This window comes from Simochromis diagramma, unplaced genomic scaffold (assembly GCF_900408965.1).
Source record: "Simochromis diagramma unplaced genomic scaffold, fSimDia1.1 OVJJ01000302.1, whole genome shotgun sequence".
NCBI lineage: Eukaryota > Metazoa > Chordata > Actinopteri > Cichliformes > Cichlidae > Simochromis > Simochromis diagramma.
The window spans coordinates 1,149,764-1,176,940 of record NW_024386792.1 but is presented as its reverse complement, the minus strand read 5'-3'; the positions used below and the strand labels follow the sequence as shown (position 1 = coordinate 1,176,940).

At 41.2% G+C, this 27,177-nt stretch overlaps 3 protein-coding genes across 5 annotated transcripts in view; all 3 read left to right on the top strand.

The window, feature by feature from the left end:
- Positions 1–451: 451 nt before the first annotated feature.
- Positions 452–11,206, top strand: LOC120728661 (ATP synthase membrane subunit DAPIT, mitochondrial-like). Its single transcript, XM_040023709.1, has 4 exons — positions 452–580; positions 655–725; positions 10,799–10,891; positions 11,002–11,206. The coding sequence occupies exons 2-4, from the start codon at positions 657–659 to the stop codon at positions 11,101–11,103; spliced, it is 264 nt and encodes an 87-aa protein (XP_039879643.1). The 5' UTR covers positions 452–580; positions 655–656; the 3' UTR covers positions 11,104–11,206.
- A 509-nt stretch (positions 11,207–11,715) lies between these two features.
- Positions 11,716–17,011, top strand: LOC120728660 (suppressor of cytokine signaling 1-like). The gene is made up of 4 exons (XM_040023708.1): positions 11,716–12,191; positions 13,530–13,843; positions 15,748–15,935; positions 16,088–17,011. Exons 2-4 carry the CDS (start codon positions 13,658–13,660, stop codon positions 16,410–16,412), a joined length of 699 nt encoding a protein of 232 aa, XP_039879642.1. The 5' UTR covers positions 11,716–12,191; positions 13,530–13,657; the 3' UTR covers positions 16,413–17,011.
- Positions 17,012–20,577: 3,566 nt separating this feature from the next.
- LOC120728658 (caskin-1-like) overlaps positions 20,578–27,177 on the top strand; it is a 45,358-nt gene continuing 38,758 nt past the window's right edge. For all 3 annotated transcript variants that reach the window (XM_040023705.1, XM_040023704.1, XM_040023703.1), the window contains exon 1: positions 20,578–21,171. In XM_040023705.1, coding sequence (XP_039879639.1) covers positions 21,078–21,171 — 94 coding nt within the window. In that variant the 5' untranslated portion in view covers positions 20,578–21,077. The remainder of the gene's footprint in view (positions 21,172–27,177) is intronic.

The window sequence follows — 27,177 nt, the reverse complement described above, 5'->3', positions numbered from 1 at the left end:
AGCTCCAGAGTTTCTCAGTTCAACAGAGCCCCTTTGGGGTGTGATGGAACAGGAGATTCACGTCATAAAAGTGTAGTTTGACGCTGTCGTGTCTGTATATACCAAAATAAGTAAAGCCCACTTCTTTTGCCTGACATTCTCTGTTTTTTTTTTTATCAGAATACGATTATTTGATCTCAGGTAAACTGCAGATTATAGTTTGGTCTGTAACATATTAGTAAATAGAGAGATTTTACAGGAAAAAAATAGGGTGGCATTCCCAGCATAAAGGTTCATTTAAAAATAACTTAAATAAATAAATAAAAATAATATTTTATAGCTTCATTGGCTGGGCATGTCTGCAGGACCACATAAATTGTAGTCTCCCGCCTTCTAGTGGCTCAGTCAAAGAAAAGCAAATTCCACCGGTTTTTGTTTGCGTAACTGTGGGCTAGCTCCTCCCACCAGGCCACAGACTATTGGTTAATACTCTAAGCAAAACCACGTGGTTGGTCAGCGGGTGCTGTCCATTAAACCTGTACGGAACAGTTTCCACACGCCCGATCGTTGTGTAAGCGCCTCTCCCACCCTTGAACCTGCGGTAAGTATCACCTAGACGAAGCTCAGGCTGTAGTGAATGTGTGAAAAGGGAAAATAACTTTGTGTTTTCCTCAGTCATGCCGACGTCACCTGTTAAAACGAGGATCCCCCTCACCAGCTTTGGACACTTGGTAACAGAGGTGAAGGTAGGAAGGGGGCTTGATCCGGGGATTTCCAGGTGAAATGAAACGGTGCATGCGGTGGAGGGGGATTTAGCTGTAACAGAATGGATATGAAGGGGTTTAAAAGACAAACGGGAGGGGAGGGGGGTCTATAATAAACATTAAGGGGGGTCTTAATGTTTAGGTTATCATTTATGTGTTATAGTGTCATCAGTAAGCAGCAATAGCAGTTACCTTTGTCCTGCTTTGTCTTCTCTGATGGATCTGCCCAGTGAATGAAGCACATTTCCACAAGCAGCACAACGTCTTTTATTACCTTTGACTTTATTATGTAAGATTGTATTTGGCTGCTATTCTGTACAAGTGAAATTCAACTGAAAGAGGCAGGAAACAGACCAGCTATTAAAAGAATATACAGAGGGCATAAAAAAAGACGGATCCTTAAAACTTGGGCTAAAAACAGTCCATGGAAACTAAAATCATCCAAAACTCCCAGTAAGACTTACATCATACATGCCTGTAACTGTACTACAGACAGATTAAACAATGAATGGGGTTGTGGGGAATTTCCTTAAAGATCAGAATCTGCACCAGGAGGACCCGGGGCCCCACTGCACAAGTGTTAGGTCTGAAATTCGTGTCTGAGGATTTCATCCTGGAACCTAAAAGCAGTCAGGGCACTGCCGGCTAACACGTGGAGGTCTTCTCAGATGCACTGCTAAAAAACAGTCATGCAGGAAGATGTTGCATAATTCAGCTGCATCTGCAGGCTCTTTCACATCTGTCGTATGTGCTCAGTGAGTAAAGAAAATGCAGCACCAGAGGCGCACCTGCCAGCTGTAAAACAAGTGCTAGGTGAGCTGCACAGAGCAGGTCCCACCGAGTCACAATGGCTTTTGCTTCCTGACTGGACTGATCGATATGCCTGAAGTGTTACTGTGATGATGGATCAGACTATAAAATTATAAAATAAAGACCTGTTTATTAGCCTCTTAAATGTCGATGTAAATTGTTTATTTATTTGTTTGTTTGTTTGTTTGGTGGCATTTATAATTTCTTAGTACCTTCTAGATGCCAGCTCCTCTGATTAATATATTTTAAAAGACTTCTCCTTTAAGTAACAAGGTGCCATTTCCGGCATAGATGTTTATCTAAAAATAAAATATAAATAGACTAAAACATTTAAAATGGTTGCTTTATTTGGCTCAGCATGTATGCAGGACGGGATGTAAATGACAAACATATTATTTAGATGCTAAAATGTTAACTATAAACTTATTTATTCCTTCATTCATTTGATCAATGTTTGCAATCCTTTTGTTTGACCACCTGGGGGCAGCAGTCAATTTTATCTGAACACTTGTGGATCTGCTTTTTAGTCCTACACATATGCATGAAGTACTCTTTGTTACAAGGGAGCAGCCACCTGTATATTTTCATTATATACATGAAGTACACAAGTAAGAATAATATATGCCTTTAACTGTTGGTTTGTGCTGGTGAAAAGTGTCAGTGAGCTTGGGTTAAGGCAGGGATGTCCAACTCCAGGCCTCAAGGGCCGGTGTCCTGCAGGTTTTAAATATCATCCTGGGCCAGCACACCTGAATCAAATGATAAGTTCATTACCAGGCCAATAGAGGACTTCAAGACATGTTGAGGAGGTAATTTAGCAATTTAAATAAGCTGTGTTGGATCAAGGACACATCTAAAACCTGCAGGACACCGGCCCTTGAGGCCTGGAGTTGGACACCCCGGGGTTAAGGCTTGCTTCTGTACTGGAGCTGTAATGTGCTCAGTGCTGCCCCCTGTGCTGGCAGTGCAGAAGACACCACTGTGAGGTGGCCGGGCTACTTTTAAACTGTGTAAAAGGGAACCACAGATTCCCGTTGTCATATGATGCGTTATTATTAGTAGTAGTAAAACATAAAATGCTGACTGTAAGCAGTTTCAAAGTTACTAAGCGATTGGTTCAAGAGAAAATAAACAGAAGACAGGATGTTTTTCATTTCAGTCTCAGTGATATTGTAGTTAATTCCTTAATGAAAGCTACAATTTTAAAAACTATATAGACAACGTGTTTGAGTTAGTTTTTTTTTTTTTTTTAACTTGTTTGTATATAGATCTAGCTTTATATTCTTTCTTATTGTGTGCCATCTGTAATGTTTGACTCAAATACCCCACAGAACTGGACAGCATAGCGAGCTCCCATCCTCTGTCAAGCTGTCACCCTTAACCCACGAAGTTCAGGAACTGTGGGATATGATGTTTGTTTAATTGTCATGTAAATGTTAGGCAAGACTGTTACATTTGGTATTTTTCATTAATAGAAGTATTATACTTGTACATATCAACAGGAGTTTGACTTCAGTTTTCATACACCGGCTCCTTCCAGCTGTAGAGCTGCTGCTGGTTTCAGCTGTTGTTGTTTCAGGCTCCGTTTGTCTGTTTGAAGGGGAATGTGGATATAAGACTGCTGTTGTAACCACAAGAAGAAGAAAAACAAAACAAGCTCACCGCTGATTTTCAAAAATTATTTCAGTTGCACTTTTTCAACTTTTATTGACGTGGTTTCACGTATAAGGTTTCAGGAGGAACAAGAGTTTCCTCTCTGCTACGTTAATAATATGAACCATAGCGGCAGGAGAAATCAGCAAGATGAAGAGGAGCATTGTGTCCCTCTTCGACCCTGGCTCACTTTATCTAATGTTCGTAATGGGAAACTATTTCCCTCTTCACAAGAATTCTTTCATTTCCTCGTAGTTTACTGTAAACCTGATGTTCTAGATGAATGGTTCCCTTCATGGAAATCAGTGCATGTGACAAACGCGTAATTGTTGTCCCAAGTCTGGGTAATCAGACAGACAACAATAACCGTCCTGACATTTATCAAGCACAGGATTAGTTTGGATGTAAACGACAATCACATAAAGCTCACGGGCTTAAAGTGTATATATATGTTTTTTGTTTTGTTTTTTTTCCTCTCATGCTAGCTGAGTATGAAACACAAACCATGTGATAAAGTAAGCTTTGTTTAGCACAAAGTGCTGCCTGGCTGAAGTCCACTCACCACCGGCTGTAAAACCACAGCTTAGTCGGTTTCACACCTTGGTTTTTCGTATGCATGATGCAAATGAGATGTGGTATGGCAGTTTGCGAGTTTTACAAATGCGGGTTCTCACATTTGTTAGCTTTTTACAGAGCCAAGCTAGCAGTTTCCCTCTTTTTGTGCTAGGATAGCTAACAGCGGCCTGACTGTAGCGTAGCATTCGCTGTTTAGAGTTGTATATATGGATTCTAATTTATCGTTTTAGGAATAAAAGTGATCGATAAAATATGCTGCTTATATTCTTTCACTTTTTTGGAGTCTGTTGACTCCAAAGGTTTGATATTTAATAACTACTGCTTTTAATGTTTTTGCATTGAATTGGTGTAACGAAATAGAACTGTTCAGGCCCTACAGGTTTGGAAATGATGTTCAGGTTGGGTCAGTTTGACTGCAAAGTGAAAATAAGGCACTTTAGGATCATTTTGGTTTGACAACAGTGTAATAACTCACCACAACAAACCATTCAAGTATGTGGGAGTTTCCATCCTCTCCTCTGCCTAACGATTGTAGTTTTTTGGCCCCTCTGTTGCAGACATCCTTTCTGTCTCCTCTCCATCCTCTCTATTCCTTTGTTTTCACACTCATCTTCTTCTTTCAGCTGCTCCCTTCAGGGTTTGCCACAGTGGATAATCTGCCTTCTGCTCTGTCTGTAGCATCGTCCTCTGTCACACCAAGCCTCTACATGTCCTCCTTCACTACATCCACGAACCTCCTCTGTGGTCTTCATTTTTGCTTTCTGCCTGACAGCTTCATATTCAGCATCCTTTGTGTATATATATATACATACGGTGTGTGTGTTTGTGTGTGTGTGTATGTGGTGGGTGTATAGATAATATATATATATATATTATAGATATATATCTATATATATATATATACATTATATAATAGTGTATATATATGTCGGTGTACATAGTATATAGATATATATATAGATAGATATAATGCTATATAGATATATAGATATATATAATATATATGTATATATATGATATATACCACATCATTATACTGTATATGACATACACATACACATATGTATATATATATATAGCTCACCACACCACACACACACACACTATATATTATATATCAATATGTGTGTATATCAATATGTGTATGTATATATGTATGTATATATACACACACACATGTATATGTATGTGTGTGTGTGTGTGTGTATTAGGGGTGCAACGATACACAAAATTCACGGTTCAGTTCGATACTTTGGTGTCACGGTTCGATATTTTTTCGATACAGAAAAAAATGTTCATGCCTTTTTAATTTGTCATTTATTAAAATTATAAATATATATTTTAACTCAAAAGTACAGTTTTTAAATTTTATGTTGCTGAAACAAAAAAGTAATAAAAAATATATATATATATATATATCTCAGGGCTCGCAAAATTTCAAAATCCCTGGTAGCCCTTCGGGCAGGGACTCTTCAGTTTTTGGTAGCCCAAAATAAATTTAAGTAGCCCGAATAAAAAAAGAGAGCAATTTTTTGATTGATGTTTTGTTTCCTGTTTTGTTTCCTTTACAATATTATACATTAAATTATAATATTGTATAATTATATAATATTATCTTCTTATCTTGTGCGCGTTTTTTATTTTGACAGCGAATGCGCACCTGCGGACCACTTATGTGCAGCCCTGGTTATTTAGCTCATCATATCGCAGCCACAGAAATTCTTTTGTCCATGAAACTATAAAGCTGCACTTTCTTTTTGCCTTATAGTCTGATTTGTCATAACTTTTCCGTTTTGTGGTCACTTCTTCACCCTGACCTGTCTTATTTGGCTCAGCAGAACATGTTTAAGCTTGCTACAGGAGATTTCACTTGTCATGTTTGCATAGTAAGCTAACGATTGATAAGACGATGTCAGAGGAATTGGGGCGCAAATTATCATCACTCACAGATCAGTGCTGTCGCTCTCTATACACAGTTCGCGCGATTGCAAAGTGAAAGCAAAAAACAAGCGCAAATTCAAATGCGATTTCAATATGTCACATATTGACAGTGGCTCACCGATGCCAATGACATAATTACCCAGCTACATTTCCGAAAGAATGCAAAAGCATTGACATATATTTTTCCTTCCTACGATAGCCCGACGGGCAGGGCAGAGATAGATTTTGGTAGCCCGACTGGAAAAATCGCTAGCCCCGGGACGTCGGGCTAGCGATTTTGCGAGCCCTGTATCTGATTGAGGAATCACTCATCTTTGGAAAAGAGAGTTTATTACAGAGAAATGTCTCTTTCCAAAATAAAAGCTATACTATACGCTTCTTCTGGGCTATATTCTCAGCAGCATATTAAACATATCAGGTCCCCATAAGGAGAATCATGTGCTAACGGCTGTCTAAATGACTCGGGTAAAGTTTGTAGCATGCCTGCTTGTTGTTTTTGTCTGCTTCCACTTGTCTTTTGCACTAGGATGATGTCGGAGTAAATGTGCAGTCATATTCGTTGTGTTCCCACTAGTGCTTTCAGGTTAATCTCGTTGAAATGACCTTAACGCCACAACACGGCAAATCTCCGTTAACGAGCTACCCCTGATAGCCCCGTGCGTGGGGCTAGACGGCCAACACGTTAACGAGCTAACTGCGCTAACACTAGTTCCCACCCATGTAATTAAGCATTGCATCCAACATACTGTTTTACTTTAGTCCATGAGCGTTTACCTTCAGGGTCATACGTCACATGAAAACCAAAATAATTCCAAACGCCAAATCTGAATGAGGGTGGGGGAGGTTCAATTTGCCATGTTGCAAGGAGAGCTTAACTTCTGTCTTGCTAGCTTGCCCTGCGCTCTTCCTTCTGATGATGCTATCTGTGTTGAGCGCTCAGTGGATCTGCGCTCGACAGTGCAGCCTAGGCGGAGTAGTCGAACGCAGATTCACTGAGCGCTCAACACAGACAGCATCGTCAGAAGGAAAGTTGATAAAATAAATTACAAATTTTGTATTGTTCGATACATATGCGTACCGAACCGAAAGCACTGTATCGAACGGTTCAATATCGATACGAATATCGTTGCACCCCTAATAAATAAATAAATAAATTAAAAAAAAATATATATATATATATATATATATATATATATATATATATATATCCCCAACACCACTGGATGGGGCCAGAAGGAGTACGTTTACTGAAGTACTTGTAAAAACACTTGTACTAGCAGTGGCGGTCCTAGCCAGTTTGGCGCCCTGGGCGAACACTCCCTCTGGCGCCCCCCCCCCCCCCCCCACACACACACACACACACACTCACACACACAAAACATATTAAGGATTGTACATTAACATAAAATTGTTGTACACACACACATGAAGAGAGAGAGAGTATGCATAGTATGCAAACGGCTACCAAACAGCCATCATAATTCGTCGTACAATGAGAACAGGATGAATCAACAATTGACAATGACTAATTAATATTAAAATCTGTAACATAATGTATTGTTTGGAGTTTAGTCTGTTACTGTTACTATTTTTACCATTTTCTTCTGTAACTCACATAATTTCACATAATTTCCTTAGGGATTAATAAAGTATTCTGATTCTGATTGTTTCAGGATGACCTGCCATTATCCAATGACACATCTGCTTACCTGCATCTTTTGCTCGTTTCTCCTCCTCTTCTTTTCTCTTTTTCTAAACTGATGACCTGATGGCTTTGAACTTTTCTTGTCCATCTTCCATTGGTTTTAATTTTGCACTCCAGTATGAACACCCATCTCAACCCAAGGATCACCACAACATCACAGATTCACTTTGTCTAGGGTGCATTTCTGAGATTTCACACAACCCAGGATTCAAATCATGAATACATAATGGGCTTGGATTTACAACATTATAAATGAAATGTGCTCTATTTGGAAGCAGCAAGCCCCCCTCCCCTTTCGACGGCTTGTGTGTGAGACTTTAAACTGTAAATTTTAAATTGTTATTGATCCTTTTACCCCTGGTCCTAAAGTGTATATTTATTTTCTTACTCTTCTTACATATTTTTTTTGTTTGCTTGCACTGCTGTAACTGGAGCCTTGTCGTCTCGTCTCTCTATATCAGGGGTCCCCAATTCCAGTCCACAAGGGCCGGTGTCCCTGCAGGTTTTAGATCTCACCCTGGGTCAACACACCTGAATCACATGATTAGTTCATTACCAGGCCTCTGGAGAACTTCAAGACATGTTGAGAAGGTCATTTATCCATTTAAATCAGCTGTGATGGATCAAGGACACATCTAAAACCTGCAGGGACACCGGCCCTCGTGGACTGGGATTGGGGACCCCTGCTCTGTATACTGGACTGTATGTAGCGGAGATGACAAAGTTTACTTTGACTTCAGCAGCAAGCAGGCGCACCGAGGGCTCTCGCGCTCACTTTTCACGTATAGAATTTCGAAAAAACATCGGCGCAAATTATAACTCTGTATCATGATGTCTGGTGTTTTCGTGTTTGTTGGTTTATTTTTATTTTGTTTTACTTTGCGAGTTGGTTATTAGATGCTGCTCCAGCCGGTCAGAAAATCCCCCGCCGCCCCGCCCTCTCCTCACTGCGCCACAAGCAACAGGCGCACCTCGCAAACGGAGGGCGCCCTTACTCCCAGCAAATGGGCGATAGAAAACCGATCGGTGCCTATGCCATTCCCAATATGCGCTGGTTGACGTCGGGGCAGCATGAGTACAAGCATTTTTTTTTTTTTTTTTTTTTTTTTTTTTTTGCCGATGCCCGTGATGCCGCCCCCCACCACGATGCCGCCCCGGGCAACCGCCCGTGTCACCCGTATCTAAAACCGCTACTGTGTACTACTATGCTGCTTTCCTTTTTTTCTTTTTTGTCTCTATTCTGAATGTGATTGTTGCACTTTGTACCAAACTATTTTAAAGCTTTCTTTACTTAATATTTTTGCAGATTACTTAAATTACAATTGATCAAAGTACAATATTTAAGCAATTAAAGTCTTTGACGGCTTTAACAATAAAGAGATATACACATCAAAAAATCAATAATTATATTCCAGTAACATCATGTATATTACTCAAGTGTCATTACATATGTGAATGATTATAACTTTTACTTAGGTAAAACGTCTAATTACTTTTTTACCCTCAAAAGTCAACAAGATTATGTTTAAATTGTTATTCAGGTCCGCTTTTCACATAATAACTCTGCATTAGGACTCAGGGCTGCATATGAGCTTGAACTTGCTCCCCTCCCCCATTTGCCATCCAATTTTTAAAAATCATTTAAACACCCCTGATATCCTCTTTGCTTCCTCTGCAAATGTCCAAACCATCTCAACCTTGCCTCTATAGTTATGTCTCCAAACGGCTCGACCTGAGCTGTCCCTCTGATATGCTCATTTATAAGGTCCAATGTCCATATAATGTCTATATAATGTTCATTCTTGTTGATCCCAGTGAAAATCTTATCTTTAGCTTGGCTTCCTGTTTTTTTGTGGGTGTTATCATCTCCAAACCATAGTTCACAGTAGATCTCACATCCCGTCTTGTAAACCTTCCTTTCCCTTTCTTGCTTTCCCTTTCACTCTTGCCATTGTTTTCAACCTGGTGTGTGAAACGAATGTTTTAACTTGACCCCACTTCTGCATCTGTCTCGTCTTTATCAGCATGCCTCTTTCACCCTCTCCTTTTCATTTCTTATTTAGTGAACCTGAGCTCCTGTGTATTTGTGCCCACTAGCATACACCGACACGATTGGTCAAAAAAACTCAATAGGGGGAAAAAAGGCATGTGACACATGCAGCAATCAAATATATTAACAATATAAATCATTTTAATAAAAGGAATCATCACAATACATTTCAAAGGGTGTCCCACTTTAACTGAAATGAATGACCCATTTTATCTAATACATTACGGTAAACTGGGCCAGGAGGTAAAGAGATTTCTCTTCATTTTACAAAATTTTATCTGAGAGAGATCCTCATAACAAGGGTTGTGAATTTAGAGATGTCTCTTTGCTTGTTATTGATTTATTAACCTTATTAACAAGTGAGATTTCATATGTTCGTTCGCTTGTCATCTGACAGTTTCAAAACGAGGTGTTCCCCTTAGCAACCTCAGACCAAATAAGATCAAATGCTAAATATCAGGTAGTGTTTTAGCACCAGTTTAAAATGCCTTGCAGTCAGTCACCAGCTGTTAACCTTTAAAGAGATGAGATGCTAAGATCCTAAAATAATCCACGTTACCTACAGGCCCAGTTTTCACCCAGAGCAACCACCTTTTTTTTCCACTGCTCAGCAGACAAAAAAGTAGCAGTTAAAAAAAATGTGAAATTTGTAGACTTGAGAAATGTTATTAGCTTGTTTATTAAGGGAAAACGCTTAGGATGTTGCTACAGAGTTTAATGCTAATGGCTGTGGAAGCTGAGCTAGGGTCACATAGTACAGGTTCACGACCAAATCAGCTTCATCAAATTCAGACGATATGCTGGATATGATCTCAATTACTAGTAACAAGTGTGCAATCCCACTGTTGCTTTATCACGCTACTCACAGAAAAACGTGCCTCTACATGCAAAGGTATGCACGTTCCACATCATCTATTTCTAAAATAAATTGCCTAATTTCTTCATAAAGTTTTCATATTGCAGCATTTATTAGATTCCATGAAAAAACACAATAATAATTCCTTAATTAAAAAACGCAGAGTGCGCTTACTCAAGCTTTGTTATAGGTTTTTCCTTTTGTTTATTTTCCGTAAGTCTGTTCATCGTTTAATCTGGTGCTTTCACATTCGTTCTGACTGGGTTTGCATAATTCTGAGGGCATTCATCATGTGCTTCTATTGTATGTGTTTGTTTGCTAGCTTTTATTTTCTGTTTTCTTCATCTTTTATTTTATATCTTTCAATGCACGTTTTTTTAAAACGTCTTGGAAATGTGTCAAAAAATATCACAGATCTGATCTCAGCGCTTCCTCTTACTGTTTCTGTGTGCTCTGTGTTTTAGAGACAGCTGTTTGGCATTGAGGCCCCTTCTTCTGTGGAACTGACGGGTTGGAGGAAATACTTTAATAGCTACACTCTGCAGGGTCGCAGAAATGTACTTAACCAGCACACACTTTTGTACACACACACACATCTTTATAGAGATATTACACACAGGCGCGCCGACTCCTCACAATCCCAAATGTTTCCTTCTCTTCTCTGCAGTGTGTCTTGGCTACTTATGGGATCTTTGCAGTAACGGCAGCTGCCTACTTGATGCTTAGACAGAAGAAAAAAGAAAACCAGACATCCACCTCCACGGCCTGAGAGGCTAATGTCTTGCAATCATGCCTTTTCTCTGTGATGTGAGGGGTACTGCACCTTCAAGTCAGCTGCAAGTTACAGAGTGTTAATAAATGCTTTGTCTGTGCTTGTCTGATCATTATTCATTGATATAATGAACGATCTGTCTGCTGCTGCAGAAACTGCAACAAAATCCGTAATTTTCTTATCCGTTTATTACCCTTAAAGCAGCATGTTTTTCTCTATAAGAGATATAAAATAAGAAGAATGGCTGCACATTTTTTACAGTTTGATTCATGAATGCATTCACGTTCATGACTTTGCTTGTAATCCTTTTTGAATTCTTGGCTGCAGGTTGATTGACGAGGTAGTCGGTTAACCTGCAGTCTATTGACATGCTTGACATGACATGGAAATAATTGCAGCCCTTTGACTATGCGCTTAAGCATAGTTAAGCATTGTTACGCAAAGCTGACAGAACAAAAAGGAAACAAGAGTCTTACCTGAGATCTTACACGCAGGCACCTGTGCTGCTTCTGCTGCTCCTGCTGCTGCATCACTGAGGTTTACACTTACTTTACACCACCGGGCTTTGTAAAGCATGATGTCCACAGGTATGTGTGAGCCTTTCTTTCATTTTGTTATAAATATAAACTAAACTTGTATATAAACTGAAATATATCCACAAAAAACAATTTTTAAAGCAAACAGCGCTGTAGTAGTAAAACCATCAACCCATCCGTGATGCGGATGTTTGTTTTATAATCGGTATTGGTGTATTTTTCATGCAGCTGTAACATTTTTAAATAAATATAGTTATTTGCATTCAAACCAATCTCAAATTCAGTGTGCGTACTCGCTACGCACGCGCGCACACACACACACACACACACAGGCTCTGCTGTGAGATCACATGATTTCAAGGAATCTGCGAGCTGAAGTGAAAGCGAAAGTGCGGTCGCGAACACCTGAATCAACGGTTTGAAGCGCGCATGCGCGTTTGAGCGAAAGAAGGAGCGCGTACGTTCTCTGAAAACGAAATCATCTTTTTTATCAAACGAGTTGCGACTTTCTGGGGGCGAGAAGCCGACTGTAGCTCACTGCTGCGACACGTAAGTAGGCTTAATTATTCCTTTTAGCTCACATTGTCGTTGAAGCTTGAGGCGGACCGCTGTTGAAGGAATCCAAGAAAGCTGAAAAAGAAAAGTGTCATTTTCTCATTAAGTGTGGGAACTTGTGACAAGCTTTTCCAATTTCTTTAAAACACATCAGCGTCACGGAGGTAGCTGAACTCCACCTTCAAAAATCCCCCCACCTTAAGTAAATCTGTTGTATAGCACAGAATTTTGCAGCTGAATCTGTGGAGGATGTTTGGCCACATTTGAGCTTTTTCTAAACACTTTTGCAGCTCTTTGCAGTTTTAACTCGTCCTGCTGGTTTTACTGTTATTTCCGAGCTCCAGCACTCTGTGTGAAATGCCACAGTGTCTCTGATTTAAGGTGTGAGTCATAAATGCTCTCCTCTTGGGCTAAAGTAACGCCGTGTCATTGCCCTGCTCCACTGCTTAATATCTGTGGGCGTGTGAACCTATGAATTAAAACCTTAAAATCGTTGTCACTGGTTCTTTTAAATATATATAGATATAGATATATATAATGTGTGTGTGTGTGTGTGTGTGTGTGTGTGAGAGAGAGAGAGAGAGAGAGAGAGAGAGAGAGAGATAATAATAATAGACTTTTACGTCACTGTGAGACAAAACTGTTATGTTAGCTGATAAAATGCAGCTGTAAGCTCATTGCAAACACTGACATTAGAAAAAATGAAGTTATTATAACTCAGTGTAATATTTATAAACATTGACAATAAAAAAGGGAAAATAAAATTAATTTGAACTGTTAAAATATATACATTCTCTACTCACTGCTTGGTACACACTGTACTCCTTATAAAGTATTGATCAGCATCAAGTATTTGCATTTTATTCTTTATTGTAATGTAATTTTTTATTTGCTTATCTTAAATTTGAAACACAAAAATCTGTACGGCACGGTTAAAATGTTTTCATTGCTTTTGTTTTAAATGAAAAGCAGAAAATGTCACCACTAATCTGCTTACCTCACACTTCAGAGGAAATTAAGTCTTTTTACACACCTTTTTAGTCTCGCTTGATTGAGAAAGTGAAAGCGTTCTTCTGTCATCAGTTGTGTTGTAGCCGCCCTACTGGTGGTTTGTAACACACAAACATGTGGTTTACTGTCAGCCGCACACCCTTTAAGTCTGGATTGGGCGCCCATGCTGGGAGCGTGTGCCATGACAGTGTGCGTTACGCTATATAAAGCCGCTCATCAGGAGGCATAAAACATGTACACCAGAAATGACAATGTGATTAATGCGATGTTAAGTGTTTGTGAAAAGCTGAGGATTAAAGTTACAATATAAACTCTCTGCAGCATGGCGTCTCAAAGTGGACTGAGCAACAGATGACCAGCCGGGAAGGAGTGAATGATGGAGGATCTGCCAGTGAAAAACGGAGTAACTGGTGCAACAGGTGGTCAAGAGGAGGATTGTTCTTTGTAGGATGGTCAGAGACAATTGCAATAAAGTGGTAGTACAAAGCCCAAAACAGAGCCACGCAGCCGAACCACAGAGCCCGAGTGAGCCCTCTGAAGAACACCGGGAACAGAGCCCAAACAGAGCGGAGTCGAGAGAGCTGGATTTACTGCACTGGGTCAAAAACAACTGTGAGGAAGACGCTGAGCTCTGGGTTAGTGTTCGCGATCACTCACTGCTGATTTTATTCATGTTGTTTTTGGTGATAGATTGTTTAAATATTAAAAGCACTCAGCAGGCAGAATACCACATATATGCCTTTATTGATTATTTGATCATTAACATGTGTGCACTAATGCATGGGCACAACTTTAATGTTGCAGCTTTTTAACTACTTTATGCACTGCTGGGAACTGTCTTAAATGTCCATCACAGCTCATTTGTCAATTATACATTTGTATAGATCAAAACTAGTAGCTACTGTTATCAAACAGATACAGTGGAGGAAACAGCAGTTTCCCTCAAAGTGAGTAAAATTGAATGCATTTATAAAGATTTTCAGATGTACAGAACAAGTACTTGAGCGTGTACTTTTAGGCAATGTCGTGCAAAAGTATATTTTTAAATCAGTTTCTTTTTCATTTAAGTTAGGCTAAAAGCGAAACTAAATAATAATGCGATTGAAAAATTCAACAGTGTTTGTTTTACATTATTAACAGTGTGATGGATACTAATATAATATGACAACATTTGTAAAAGTGAAACTACAAGTGACCCACAAACGTTTGTTTTTAAACTGCTGTCAAAATAAAAGCTGATAAATTTATTAAGGAAAATAAACCATATAGCTGGAGCGTGGCGGTAATAAACTCGGTCACTCAGACCAGGTCGGTACAAAATGACACTCCCCGACAGAAAATGGTTGTTGTTGTTACAAGGAAAGTGTTTGGAAGCCTGCCTGGCTTTATCATTGGACTTTGAACCTGAGCATGCCTCCCCCTCATGAGCCAAGGATTTACAGCACCATTATGGTGTTGGTAGTGGTCTTACATTGTTATCGCCCACAGAGTGCATCTTGTGTCAGAGCAAAACGTTACAAGTGGTGCTTATGGAAATTAACACGTGAAGTGAACTGATAAAGTTTCTAGTAAATGACCCAAGCATTGAGTTCACGCTGAGAAAGTGAAAGAACCCTTTGTGGTATGGCGGTTTCAGCTATTCGGAAAGTTTCCAGCAACATTCCTTGCTGTACATTTTTTGTTTATTACATAAGACGCAGAGTCACAAGTTCATGTGATGAGCAAGCTTAACAAAAAAGAAAAAAAGCACTCTAATTTAAAAAAAAAAAAAAAAAAGACATTTCAAAGATTTTAAAATTCTTTGAAATGTTTTTTTTTCTCTAAGTGGCTGTATAGTTGCACCACAAACCTTACAAATCAGATTTTTGTAGTTTCAGTTTCTTTCTGATACCTCATTTGTGACTGATGTACAATAATTTGTTCTAAAAATACTTGACAGGCGTCATTTAAGTTTCATTTAAAGTAAACTATTATGCTTATTTTAACTTTCAATGTTTTATGTTATTAATGGACCATAGTGTTTTTTGCTTTATTCACAGTTAAGCCTTTCAGTTCATCACTGATCTGAAACAAGCTGCTGTAGCTCCTCCCCCTTTAAGGCCACCCCCTCTTTAAGCCAGCTTTCTTCTAATTGGCTGCTCCTCAAAAACAAAAGAGCAGTGGGTGGGTGGGGCTGTCATCATGCAAAAGCAAGAATCAAACAAACTGTGGGAGCGAGTGTTTGTAGCAGCGTAAAGCCTGATCTTCTGGCTGGCGGGGAGCGCTTGTGTATACACTGACCTCATCGCTTAAAACTTTGCCTCACGTTTTTAAAGAAAAGCAACACAGGCAACATATATTTAGCCTTAGAGGCAAAGCCGAGGGCAAGAAAAAGCACAGCCTTCATTTTTGTTTAATCAGATTAGGAGCTGTTTGCTGTAGGCAGTGAAATCTCTGGTGTACCATCAGCAATAAAGACCCTGCAGCCACCAGAGAAGACTTTGATTTATGTGCATTTTTCATCATATTGACTGGACACGTCTGATCTTCTCCGCTGTAGGAAGTGACTAGAGCTGATTCCGATGGCTTGCCCACACACCTCCGTCCGTTCACCAGCGAAGCAGAGTATAAACTAGTAAAAAGTACTTACCAGCAGCTTCTGCAGAGTGATTACTACTGGGGATCCCTGACCATGGAAGAAGCCCATGGAAAACTCAAAAATGCTCCTGCTGGAACCTTCCTCATCAGGTAGTCAGCGCTGTTTTGCTTTATTTCTCTCTTTAACTGTTGTGTTTTTTTTCCTGCTTTTTTTCCCTTCATCCCATTAAAGCTAAACCAATGCAGTCCATCTCATTTATCAAGCTCATGTGTAGTGACTGTACACCGCTGTGCTGTTGCAGGGACAGCGGGCAGCCGGATGTTTTCTTCACTCTGAGTTACCAAAGCGACGATGGCCCGACGAGTATTCGCATCCAGCTGAACAAGCTCCACTTCAATCTGTTTGGCAGCCAGAGGACTTTTCCTTCACTCTTTGCTCTGCTGACTTACTACACCAGCTCCTGCTGTAAACTGACGGTGCCCTTTCGCATTCACCGCCCAGAGGGCCTGAAACAGATGTGCAGGAGGGCCTTTGTAGGCGTGTTTGGAGCAGATAGGATAAGCACATTACCTGGTCTCAACAAGCAAGTGAGAAGCTACCTTTGGGCATACCCTCACCCTATATAGACCCATGTGCTCCAAGTTTCTGTGTCAGGACGTTGTGCTATCACAAGGATAAAGAATGTTATTTCTTACTTTTTAAAGAAGTTATCCTTTGTATTATAAATGAGAAATAATAGAAGATCACTGCAGGTGACTGCTATGAATGATATTTTTGGAGAGACAAGCGAGTAGAAGGACGTAACCATCAGAGGTAGAAATGGCTACATGAGGTAATTCAGGCGACCTGCGGCACAGATGGACAACCTGAAGGTTTCTGGTTGTTGAGAGGTTATTTGCACACCTTCTGAAAATGTATTGTTTTACAGATTTGACAAAGCACGTGTTAACGTTGTTTTGTTTTGGGGGTTTTTTTGGGGGGGGGGTTTATATGCACTGTCAGAAGTCAACAATGATTATTTATATAACTAAAGTTTCTACCAATTTTCCCTGTAAAGGCTGCACCACTGCCTGTATGGTGACATTTCAGTTTGTCGTGCCTATGAAAATGTCATAACTGCTGCTGTTTAAAGCTGCACTAGCTGATATCTGAACTTATGAACGCATGAACAAGCAGCCATGTCAACAGCTCATGAACGTGAGAGTAAATCAACTGTAAAAATCCACTTGGAGTGATGGTTTCTGGCTCGTTCCTTCTCTTTCTTTTTTTGCGTTGCTTGTTTGGTAACATTAGGTTAATTATCTCAATATCTTGGTACAAAGGTTCATTTGCTCTGGATGATGGGGGGAAACAGAGGAACGGATTCCAACCGCTAAATTGATGTTTATAATTCACAGAATTTGCAGTTAATACGATTCAGATATCGGTTAACTTCGCCGCGGTTCTTTATGAGGTTGCAGATGTAATTTTCCCATTACAGAAGGAATCCTCTTTTTCTGTTATCTCACAAAAAGAGGATTCCTCCAGCTGTAGCTGACCTTAGATTCTGTAGTTTTGCTCTCACCTGTATTTAAAAAAAGCATCGACTTTGTGTTTTTTGTCTTTCTGTTGGGGTTTTGTGTTGGCCTTCTCCTGCCTGGCTGTCAAGGGGGTCGGCTACAGCAGCTAAACTAAGCAGCAGAGTTGACTGAATGTTTGTTTTCGTCATTTATAGGCCGTCTATGTAGATTCCACCATAATTCTTTTTTTATGTAAAAGTATTGATTAATGCAACTGATCAACACTTGAAATGATTCTAGTTACTGTCTTTGGTCTTCTGGTACAATATGCATGTAATATTGTCTTGTTCATATTGAATAAATAATTTTTTATACTAGATAAAATATATGTAAACCTAAGACTTGATTACTGCCCACTCAAAGACAGGAAGAGGAATACAAATCACTTCCTTTCTAGTAAGTATGTAAGCTTTGAAGATAAACATGACAAAAACCTAGAGAATTTTTCAAAATAAGAGTAAACAAACACAAGTGTAAATATTTTAGTTTTTAGCTGTTTTTTGGCTTTTATTTTGGGGGGGGTTTTAGCCATTGAAGGTTTTGGTCCTGTCAGTTCACCAACAGCTACACTGTGCAGAGCATTACGAGACAGTAGTGTAAAAAAAATGACGCTTTGCTTGCTGTGCTCTGCTCAACTTTATGACAGTGGGACATGAGTCTATTTTTAGTAGTTGTTAATAACAGGATACACATGTACTTCTCAAGATGCGATTGAGGTGCAGGTTTTAATCACTTTTCATGCATTTTCAGAGGCTCATTATTAATCGGACAGCTGACCGACGAGCACATCAAACAGCTATGACCTTTCAAATATTTTAAAGTGCGGTGACTTTTGTCTTTTTATCTAAACAATAGATCAAAACAAACATAAGTTTTGCGTTCACTTGCTAATTAAAAAAACAAGTAAAAAGAAAGCCTTACACACCACTCTCCAGGCAAAAGTCTCGCCCCTACCTTACTTTATCTGTAAACTTGACCTTCTTTTTGCAGTTTTATTTATTTATTTTGCAGTTTTAAAGTGACACATATTTCAGAAACAATCGTTTCAGATTGTTAAAGGACCAATGCGATGGTTTCAGTGGAAGCCTTGTTTGCATTCCTTTTCTGAAGTGTTTAGTATGAATCAGTCACAAAGATCACCTCTGTGAGCATGACTAACTACATGTCTGTGTGATTTCATTTTAACCGGACTGACTCTGTGTGTGGGTGAATTAAGGCCCACGGTTTATTTGGGCTCTGTGCTGCGTTTAGCGGTGTTACTCCGGCCTGGTATAAAGCTGACGCTCAGCTGAAAAGCTTTTTGATCATTCGTTCAGATAAGCGGTGTGCACACAATGCAGTGCAAAAGTGTGCACATACGCACATTATAGATTTTTTGTGGCTTTCCGTCATCTGTTCCACTTCCTGTCCTAAATCTGACTGGCAGTGTCCCCTTTAGTCTAAATTAGCCCTGCACCAGGGACACACACACACACACACACACATATCCACACTTTTCTGATCCTCAAATTATCTTTGTCTCATTAACCTTAAACAGGCTGATGTGAAAAAAAAACACCACTGCTGTGACACACATAAACGCGAGGAGAGCTTATTTGTTGAACCCCTTCCAACAACAATGCAAAGGTAAAGAGCTTTTTATAAAAGGCGTGTTAAGCATTAACAGCTCATATCAGTAGCATTAAAATGGACATGCTCAAAGGCCTGTATAGATTTTAAAAGTGCTGTGAGTTACACCAATGAGAAAATAGCCCCATCTGTCTTTATTGCTTATATATAGATACCGTATTGGAGATATGCCCATGTCTGTGGGCAGGCACATCATCAGCCTGGGCTTTCACGGCTGGAGCCTCAGGATCTTATTAATGATTAATAATAATCAATAATATGGTAAATACATAATCATCACATCAAAAATTTGATATTTGGATCATTGAATTGGCATGTGATGATTGCATTGCTTTTACAACCAGTGCAGGAGAGGGAACAGGAGGAATGGGCAGAGGTGATGAAGAGTGCAGCAGGTTGATGACACAGTAACAGAGCAGGAAAGGTGATGAAGAGGTGAGCACAGAAAAGACCAGACAGAGGCAGCACGGTTTGGAAGGGCTCAATATGACACAACAGAAGCAGAAACAACGAGAAAAACTGAACTAACATTATCAATGTGTCAACATGCAGCCTTATACATGAGTGCTTCATCAGCATTGTGGTTTTACTACTGATGCTCAAAGTCAGCCTAAAGCAGGGATTACACTTTCTGCTAGGGGTTAGATGGCTAGCGCGGGGCTCCACGTGGACGTCCACATGCCTTCCTGATTTACATTACAGTACAGCAGCCGTGAATCATAATGTGGTGTTCTTAAAGCAGATGTCAAAGAAGTATAAAGTCAATGAGTCCATGTCAGTGTCCACAAAGGAGTATAATCTAGGCTTAGCACCCCTGACTTTAACCATTAGCTCTGATATTTGATAATAATTTTACTTTATAATCTAACTTCAAAAATGTGTTACTAAGCGAAAATCCAAGAAGATTTCAGGGATGGGTCGAGGCACCACTGTTGTAAGGTCTTGGCAACGCTTCTGTTTGTGACCCATAAAGCTGGAAGAGACCACTTCTCTCTTCTTGGTGTCCTACTTCCCCTGTCCTCAGTATTCAGGGGTGGGCTCATGTTTGAGCAGGACCTTCAGTTTGATCCCAGCTGCACACCTGAAATCTCTGTATAAGGAAGACATTCTAAATATCTTAGTCATAGTTTCTGCTATTAGGTGTTTCCCAGGTCACATTTTACTGTGATCTCACACACACACACACACACACACACACACACACACACACACACACACACACACACACACACACACACACTAGAGTTGTAAATAGAGTCAAACAATGAAAGGAATTGTGTTAATGAATGAATGAAACCGTTCCCAAACTCCAGCACAGCTCGAGTGTGACTAGTTATTATTATTAAAAAACTGCTGGGTCTGGGTTAATCTATAGTGTCCCGTGTGGTCGCGCGATCCCGGTCATAGCTATGAGCACGCCTCTTGCACGCGACTGCGTGTTTATATGACCTTTCTGACCGGTGACCCTCAGGAGGGGACCTTATCGCTCAGGGGTTACAACAACTGGAGTGGCACGCGTGCGTGTGTAGTACTTGTTTATGTAATGCCATATGTAATTGTGACCGCTTGCGTGTGCGCGCGCGCGCTGGATCTGGCGCGAGCTGGTCCAGCACCGCGGCGGCGACAGCGGTCGCACGTTAAACATCAGCCACCCGTGCGTGTTATTCTGCGGACTGGGGACTCGTGAGATTTGAGCTGTGCGGGCTTGACCCGACAGACGGGAGGGCGCTCGAGCTCCACCGTTTTCACGCACGGCACGCACGTCGACCCGGTGAAATCGTCACGCTGATAGAATCTGTGGAATCTGTCGCGAGTGTTCCTGCGCGCGCGGTCGGAGAGCATCCCGACAGAGAGCGAGGTCCGGTCGGTCGGTCTGTAGTCGGTGTGGGTCCGCGGAAGGCTTTAGCGTGCAGGGGAGCTGCGGAGGGACTTGCGCTGGACTCCTTGGCCGAATCGGAGCATCCCATTCCCGGCAGCATCCATCCCTCCGCGCCTCAGCTCCAGCGGGAGGCCGGGAGCGGCGGCAGGATGTAGCAGCGGATTAACGGAGGAGAGAGGGGCGCTCAGAGGAAGAGAGCGGGACCGAGGCGGGACGGAGGGGACATGGGGAAGGACCAGGAGCTGCTCCAGGCCGTGAAGACCGAAGACCTGCTGACAGCTCAGCGGCTTCTACAGAGACCACGGCCAGGGAAAGCCAGTCAGTATCCATCCATCCTCCTGTCTCTGTGTCACACACACACACACACACACATACACTGCCCGTCATTATCAGGTCAGGACAGTGCAGGCTAAATCTGATGTGATGCCATTTAGCCTAAATGGTGCACTGTGCGTGTTTGTGTGATGGCGTGCGTTTCTCCTGCACGCATGTGTGTGTGTGTGTGTGTGTGTGTGTGTGTGTGTGTGTGTGTGTGTGTGTGTGTGTGTGTGTGTGTGTGTGTGCTATGACGTTGAGTTTGTGATAGTGATGACGTTGCACATGTGTGAGAACAGTCATCAGGATGTAATCTGAAATTAGGAGCGCTTGTCATCCCATTCCCCACAATTGATCTTTTCTGTGTGTGTGTGTGTGTGTGTATGTGTGTGCGTATGCGCGTGTCTACGTGCGTGCGCGTGTCAGACAGAAAGGTGGAAAGTGGGTACGCACATAGGCCGTGCACCGCTCGCGGGACAGGGGGATTATTGGTGTGTGAAGACGCCAGATGTTAGTGGTAATAATGTGACGATCGTACACGTGCAGACATTTGCGTGCGCGCGCACAAATGTGACGCTAAAGCATGCATGTGCGCGGGTGCCTAACATGGAGTCAGCTGGGACTTGAGGTGATAATTAGATTTCAATTACAGCGCTGAAACATCTCTCCTCCTCTGCAGTTTCACCATAAGACCCCTCTAAGCGCCTCTGCTTCTCTTCCTTCTCTCACCTCATTTCCTCTGCTCTGGCTTCTTCTCGCCTCTCCTCTCCCCGTGTTTCATCTTGTCTTCTCTCATATCATCTCTTGCCTTCTACTCCTGCGCTTTCCCTGTCTCTACCCTACCCCCCTTCTCATCTACCGTCCCGTGTCATTTTCTTCCTTCACTCATATCCTTTCACGTCCTGTCTCCTTCATGCCTATTCACCTGTTTTCCCCTTTTTTCATTTCCTCCTTCCTCCCTCACTCGTACCTCCTTTCCACTCCTTCTAACCGTGCCGCTCATGTTTCTGCCTCTGTCATCTCTCTCCTCTTCTGCCCCCCACCACACACACACACAAGCAGCCACACACAGCCGGTGATTCCTCCATGTTCCTCTCCTGCCCCGTCCTTTTCCTCTCTTCTCGTGCGTTGTTTGTCTCTGAACATTCCAGCAGTGCTGTGGAAAAGAAGAAAAAAATGCTTCTCCTCAAATGCCAGAACAGATCAGGCCTGAGTGCTCAGTCCACTGCACACTGACAAAAAGAGAGAGGGTGGGGTGGGGTGGGGGGGTTGTGGGTGAGAGAAATGAGGGTGAGGAGGAGGGTTAGCATGTAAGCAAGTGAAATGTTGAGATATGTATGCAGAGAGGTCAAGAGACAGGACGTGTTGGAGGGAGGTTAAAGAGTGTGTGTGTGTGTGTGTGTGTGTGTGTGTGTGTGTGTGTGTGTGTGTGTGTGTGTGTGTGTGTTTCAAATCCAGGTTTATGTTTGAATAATTAAACAGGATGCCAGGTTTCTCTGCTGGAGAATTGTTGCTTTCTCAAACACACACACTGACACACCCCAGACACACAGTTACAGGCAGGTACATACGCGCACACACACACAAACACACACACAGGGACACACTTGACACATCGGGTGTTAGTCATGTGCCTGACTGTGTTTGTATTATTAATAGTATGCTAATGAGGTTCAGAGCAGCACTGTGGCGGGTTAAAGGGAGGTTTTGCTGTGTTGGTTATTTGCTGTGTTGAAATGTCACACATTGATGCTGTGGATGAAAGGAACAGAAGCTTTCCTGCCATGCCCTCCTTCAGAGGCCAGAAAACCACAAATTTCTATCAGTCGTTATCAGTAGCTGTTTACACGCATGCACCGCAGCCCTGAACTTTTCCAGACTTTACCCAACTGAGGTGGCAGTGAGAGCTCCTATCTCCAGATCAGCTAGATCGAACTTTACAGCAGTCACTAACCTGGCATGTGATGCCTCATTGTGCCAGGGCGAGCGCCGAACACACCATTTTCTGCTGTGTGATACATGTGAGAAACTCTGGAAAATACCCAGAGGTAATGTGAACAGGTAAAAAAGTGGTGTGACTAAAAAAAAAGCCTTCCTTGGTCACTGTGGTCACTGTCTAACTTTTAGATTTCCAGTCATTAGTCAACATTTTGGAAGTTATCCGCTCTTCCGTGATGCCCCTGGAGTGCGTGGAGACACTTGTGTTTGCTCCTTCAGCCAGCAGCAGAACATTTGGTGTGCTTTGCTGAGACACTTCAGAGTTAGAGGTAACAGAAGCAGCTCTAGTGAGTAAATAGAAATGAGGGACTGCGAGGCAGCTGCTTATTCTCTATTTGAGGGTGTGCCAAACGAAAGGCTAGGCGAGCTCTGTGCCAGTGTGTTACATACAGTAGTGACATAGATAAGAAACGGGAGAAACGTCCGGACTGCTAACAAGTGTTTCTGTAGGAGACAGTAACTCCCAATGAAGAGGGCTTTGTTACTTTTTAAACCTTTTATTTTCACAAAAAGCTCCGTAACTAATGGAACGAAAGGAAACTCCAAAAAAGAGCATATTACGAACTTTGACTGGAAGAAGACCCAGAAAAAAAGCACCACTGTAAACATAAATGATTTAAAGCGATGTAGCTGAGACCTACCACCCTGTTGGACATTGTGCATTAGTTTTGCAACAGAGGATGAGAGAACCGCGACACAAGGCCGTAGAGATTCCTTTCATAAATTTCGTCTCAGTGTCAGAGCTCAACTGGAAATCACTTTCGCCACCTTTGGGATGAATATTGGAAAATATTTTCACATAGAAGGGACACACAACGATAGACATGTAATACATGTACTTTTTATAACATGCCTCATTCATCCATTCACACTCAAATGGATGCATCAGAGAGCAACATGGGGTATCTTCCCTAAGAGACTGAAGGAGCCAGGGATCAAACCAACAACCTTCTGATTGATAGGTGACCTGCTCTGCCTCCTGAGCTACGGCTACCCCAATACAAGACCAACACATAGTGATGCAGTTAAAGTCAATTGGCATCACTGACATGCTGGTGACAGTCCATTTTTTTAAAATGGTAACGTCACACTTTGCTAATAGACTGTTAATAGGCTGCTGAGTAGCCTACAAACGTCACTACGAGGTATAAAGTAAGCTACGTTACTACATGGGTTTCATTCTCCCTGGCATTTATATAACGGTCTCAAACCCAAACACATTTCGGAGTATGGAAACGTAACCGCTACCTCAAAAGACAGATGTTTATTTCAAGATAAAAACGCAAGATTTCTTATCAGGTAGTCGGGGCGGAGCCTTCGCGGCAGCTGTGCTAGTCCACGTGTAGCTTCTGCTGTGCTTGTGGGCTACTTTCTGCTTCTGCAGCACATTAGGATAGATAACACAGGAAGCGAGAACCACAACAGCAAACCATGGAGGTTCATATCGCAGTTCTGGTTTCAGTTCAGAGCTGTTAGACTGCTACCTGACACAGATACAGGACCCGTTAGACCTGCCAGTTTATTGGCTAATAAACCCATATTTAAGCTAAATGTGTGCCTGTATTGTAAAAAAAAAATCAACTTGATCTTGCTAAAGCTTTTATTTTCATATAGCGTGTACTGATGACTAAGATTACTGTATTAAATAGAATAAACGATAACGTTGGTGTGATCCTCATAAAAATTCTGTGAGGAAACCCAAAGTTTGTCTGCCTGTTTTTCCCCCTCTGAAGACACACATCTGTGAAAAACTGCTCATCAACTCGGACGAGTGGAAATGATGTATCTGTCGGTGAATATCTGCTGAGATTAATAAACATTTGGTCTCCCAGTCAGCATTTTCAGGAACAACAGAGATGTATGTGGCGTCAACGCCAGTAAACTATAAGGTAAGATGTCATCTAATGGAGCGGTGTGCTGGGCTGATGGGTTTTCAATCATTCTGAGGCAAAGCTGGAGTTGTGTGGCACACAGGAATACCGAGCTGCAGCTGCACAGAGAATAGCAGACTCATTGTTGGTTGTTGTTGTAGCTGTAGATAATGAGAAAACTCGACAACACCACCTTGTCTTTTAAGCTTGTAGCCTTGCTGCAATCACGGCACTCTCGGTTTTCTTGTTACAGATCAATCAAAAGTTTATTCTGAATCTTTCGAGTCTGAATGAATCACTTCAGATGAAAGAGACGTTCAGTCTCACTTTAAAGGAGACGACATTAAAACTACTGCCTGCTCACACAAAGTGAGGCACAGTCCTAAACGATTTGGTAATGGTTTTATTATCTCTGGCTCAGCTGAAGTAAAGCTCTTTATCTTAGAGATATGAGAGCATTCTTATCATAACTGTATCTCTTTTATGTTGTAGCGATCCACTGAAATGGACTTTACTGATGATCAGGGAACACTGACCCTTTTTTTTCTCGTCTTTTTTGGCGTAGCTTATAGCACTTTGTAAGATCTGGCATTCCCAATTCATCAAGTGAACACCTGTAACAGATCTGCACTGAGAGCGCTTCTTTTTGTTAGCTTGTTGACTCGAGAATAACAGGTGTGATTACACACGAAACACCGTCTCCTCATCCTAGCTCTTAGCAAATGTGTGGACTGAAAAAAAAGTCAAATATTGTAATCTCTGTCAGGCTATGTTCTTGGTACTCAGATCAAGCAGCCTTAGTTTGGCAGACTCTGGGAACTGTGATTGTTCAGTATTATACCATCAACAGGATTAATCCATTAAGTAATTATACTATCAGCAGTGGAAATTATCAACAGTCACAGCACATGTTCAGAGTCCGAATCATCTTTATTCGGCCAAGTTTGTGCACACGCATAAGGAATTTGATTCCGGTGCTCTCTGCATACAGACAACAAAATTTTTTTAATTGGCTATTAAATAGGTAATATATAATTAGATGTATATACACAAGGAGAACATTGGGATTGGGATCATTTTGCTGGGATGGTTTAGATCCCAGTTCATGGGATGGTCACCGCAAACCTTGAGTAGTCATGAGGGGGACCAGTAAATATGAAAATTGTGTGAACTATGTTGTATAGTGAAACTAGAAGCTGAATGCTTTCAGAATGATGGTATTTTTACAATTTTTTAAAATGAGTTTACAACACTACTATACATAATGTTCACCGTTATGTATAGTAGAACATTGTTCCAGAAGTCTTGTGGTTTGTTCAGATGCAACTTGGCAAACTTAAGCTGTGCAACCTTTCCAAAGAAGCCATACTTGTTCAGTCGTGAACTTTAACATTTAACACACTAACTGAGACCTGTAGAGTCTAAGCTACAGCTCTTATGTTTTTTACAGTTTCTCTGAGCATTGCAAGAATTTGCTGGGACGTCCAATCCTTGAAAGATTGTGGCATTGTGTTAACACACAACTCCAGACCAGCAAACCTCTGCTTTTATAGAGGTTCTCATACTTACTTTATGCATTTGATTAGCCGATACTGGCTGCTACTTACCCTCTTAATTCCAATGCAAAGGGAAAACTTATTAGAGGACTGCACAGAGTCTTTTTCGGATGACTGCATGTTCTGTGATAGGCTGGTGACCCATCCTAGGATGGGCTCGAGCCCTGTCCCATCCCTGAATTAGAAAGGTGGAAGAGAATCGATGGATGGATGTATATATGCTTGTTGAAGTGTTCACTATCTTCCATCAGTATATACTTTTTTTTGTTAGCTTATTTAATACATTTTATTTAATTAAAGCACTTGTGTAGACTTTTCACTGCCACTTACCATGGGCCAGTTTATGACAGCATGATGCGTCATGATCCTACAGCACTAGCATGCTTGTTGTCTGTGTCTGTCATTTAGATGTTTTGAGAATAATTTTATACATTTTGAGGCTGGTAGCATATTGTGACCCTGACTCGAGTCACTTTTAACATATGTGTGCAACTGCCTGAAATCTGTGCTGGCATTTGTTTTAGGCTACGTGTTACGCTGAAAGTCTAAATGCATGATGACAGGAAAGGTCGGAGGTGATGGAA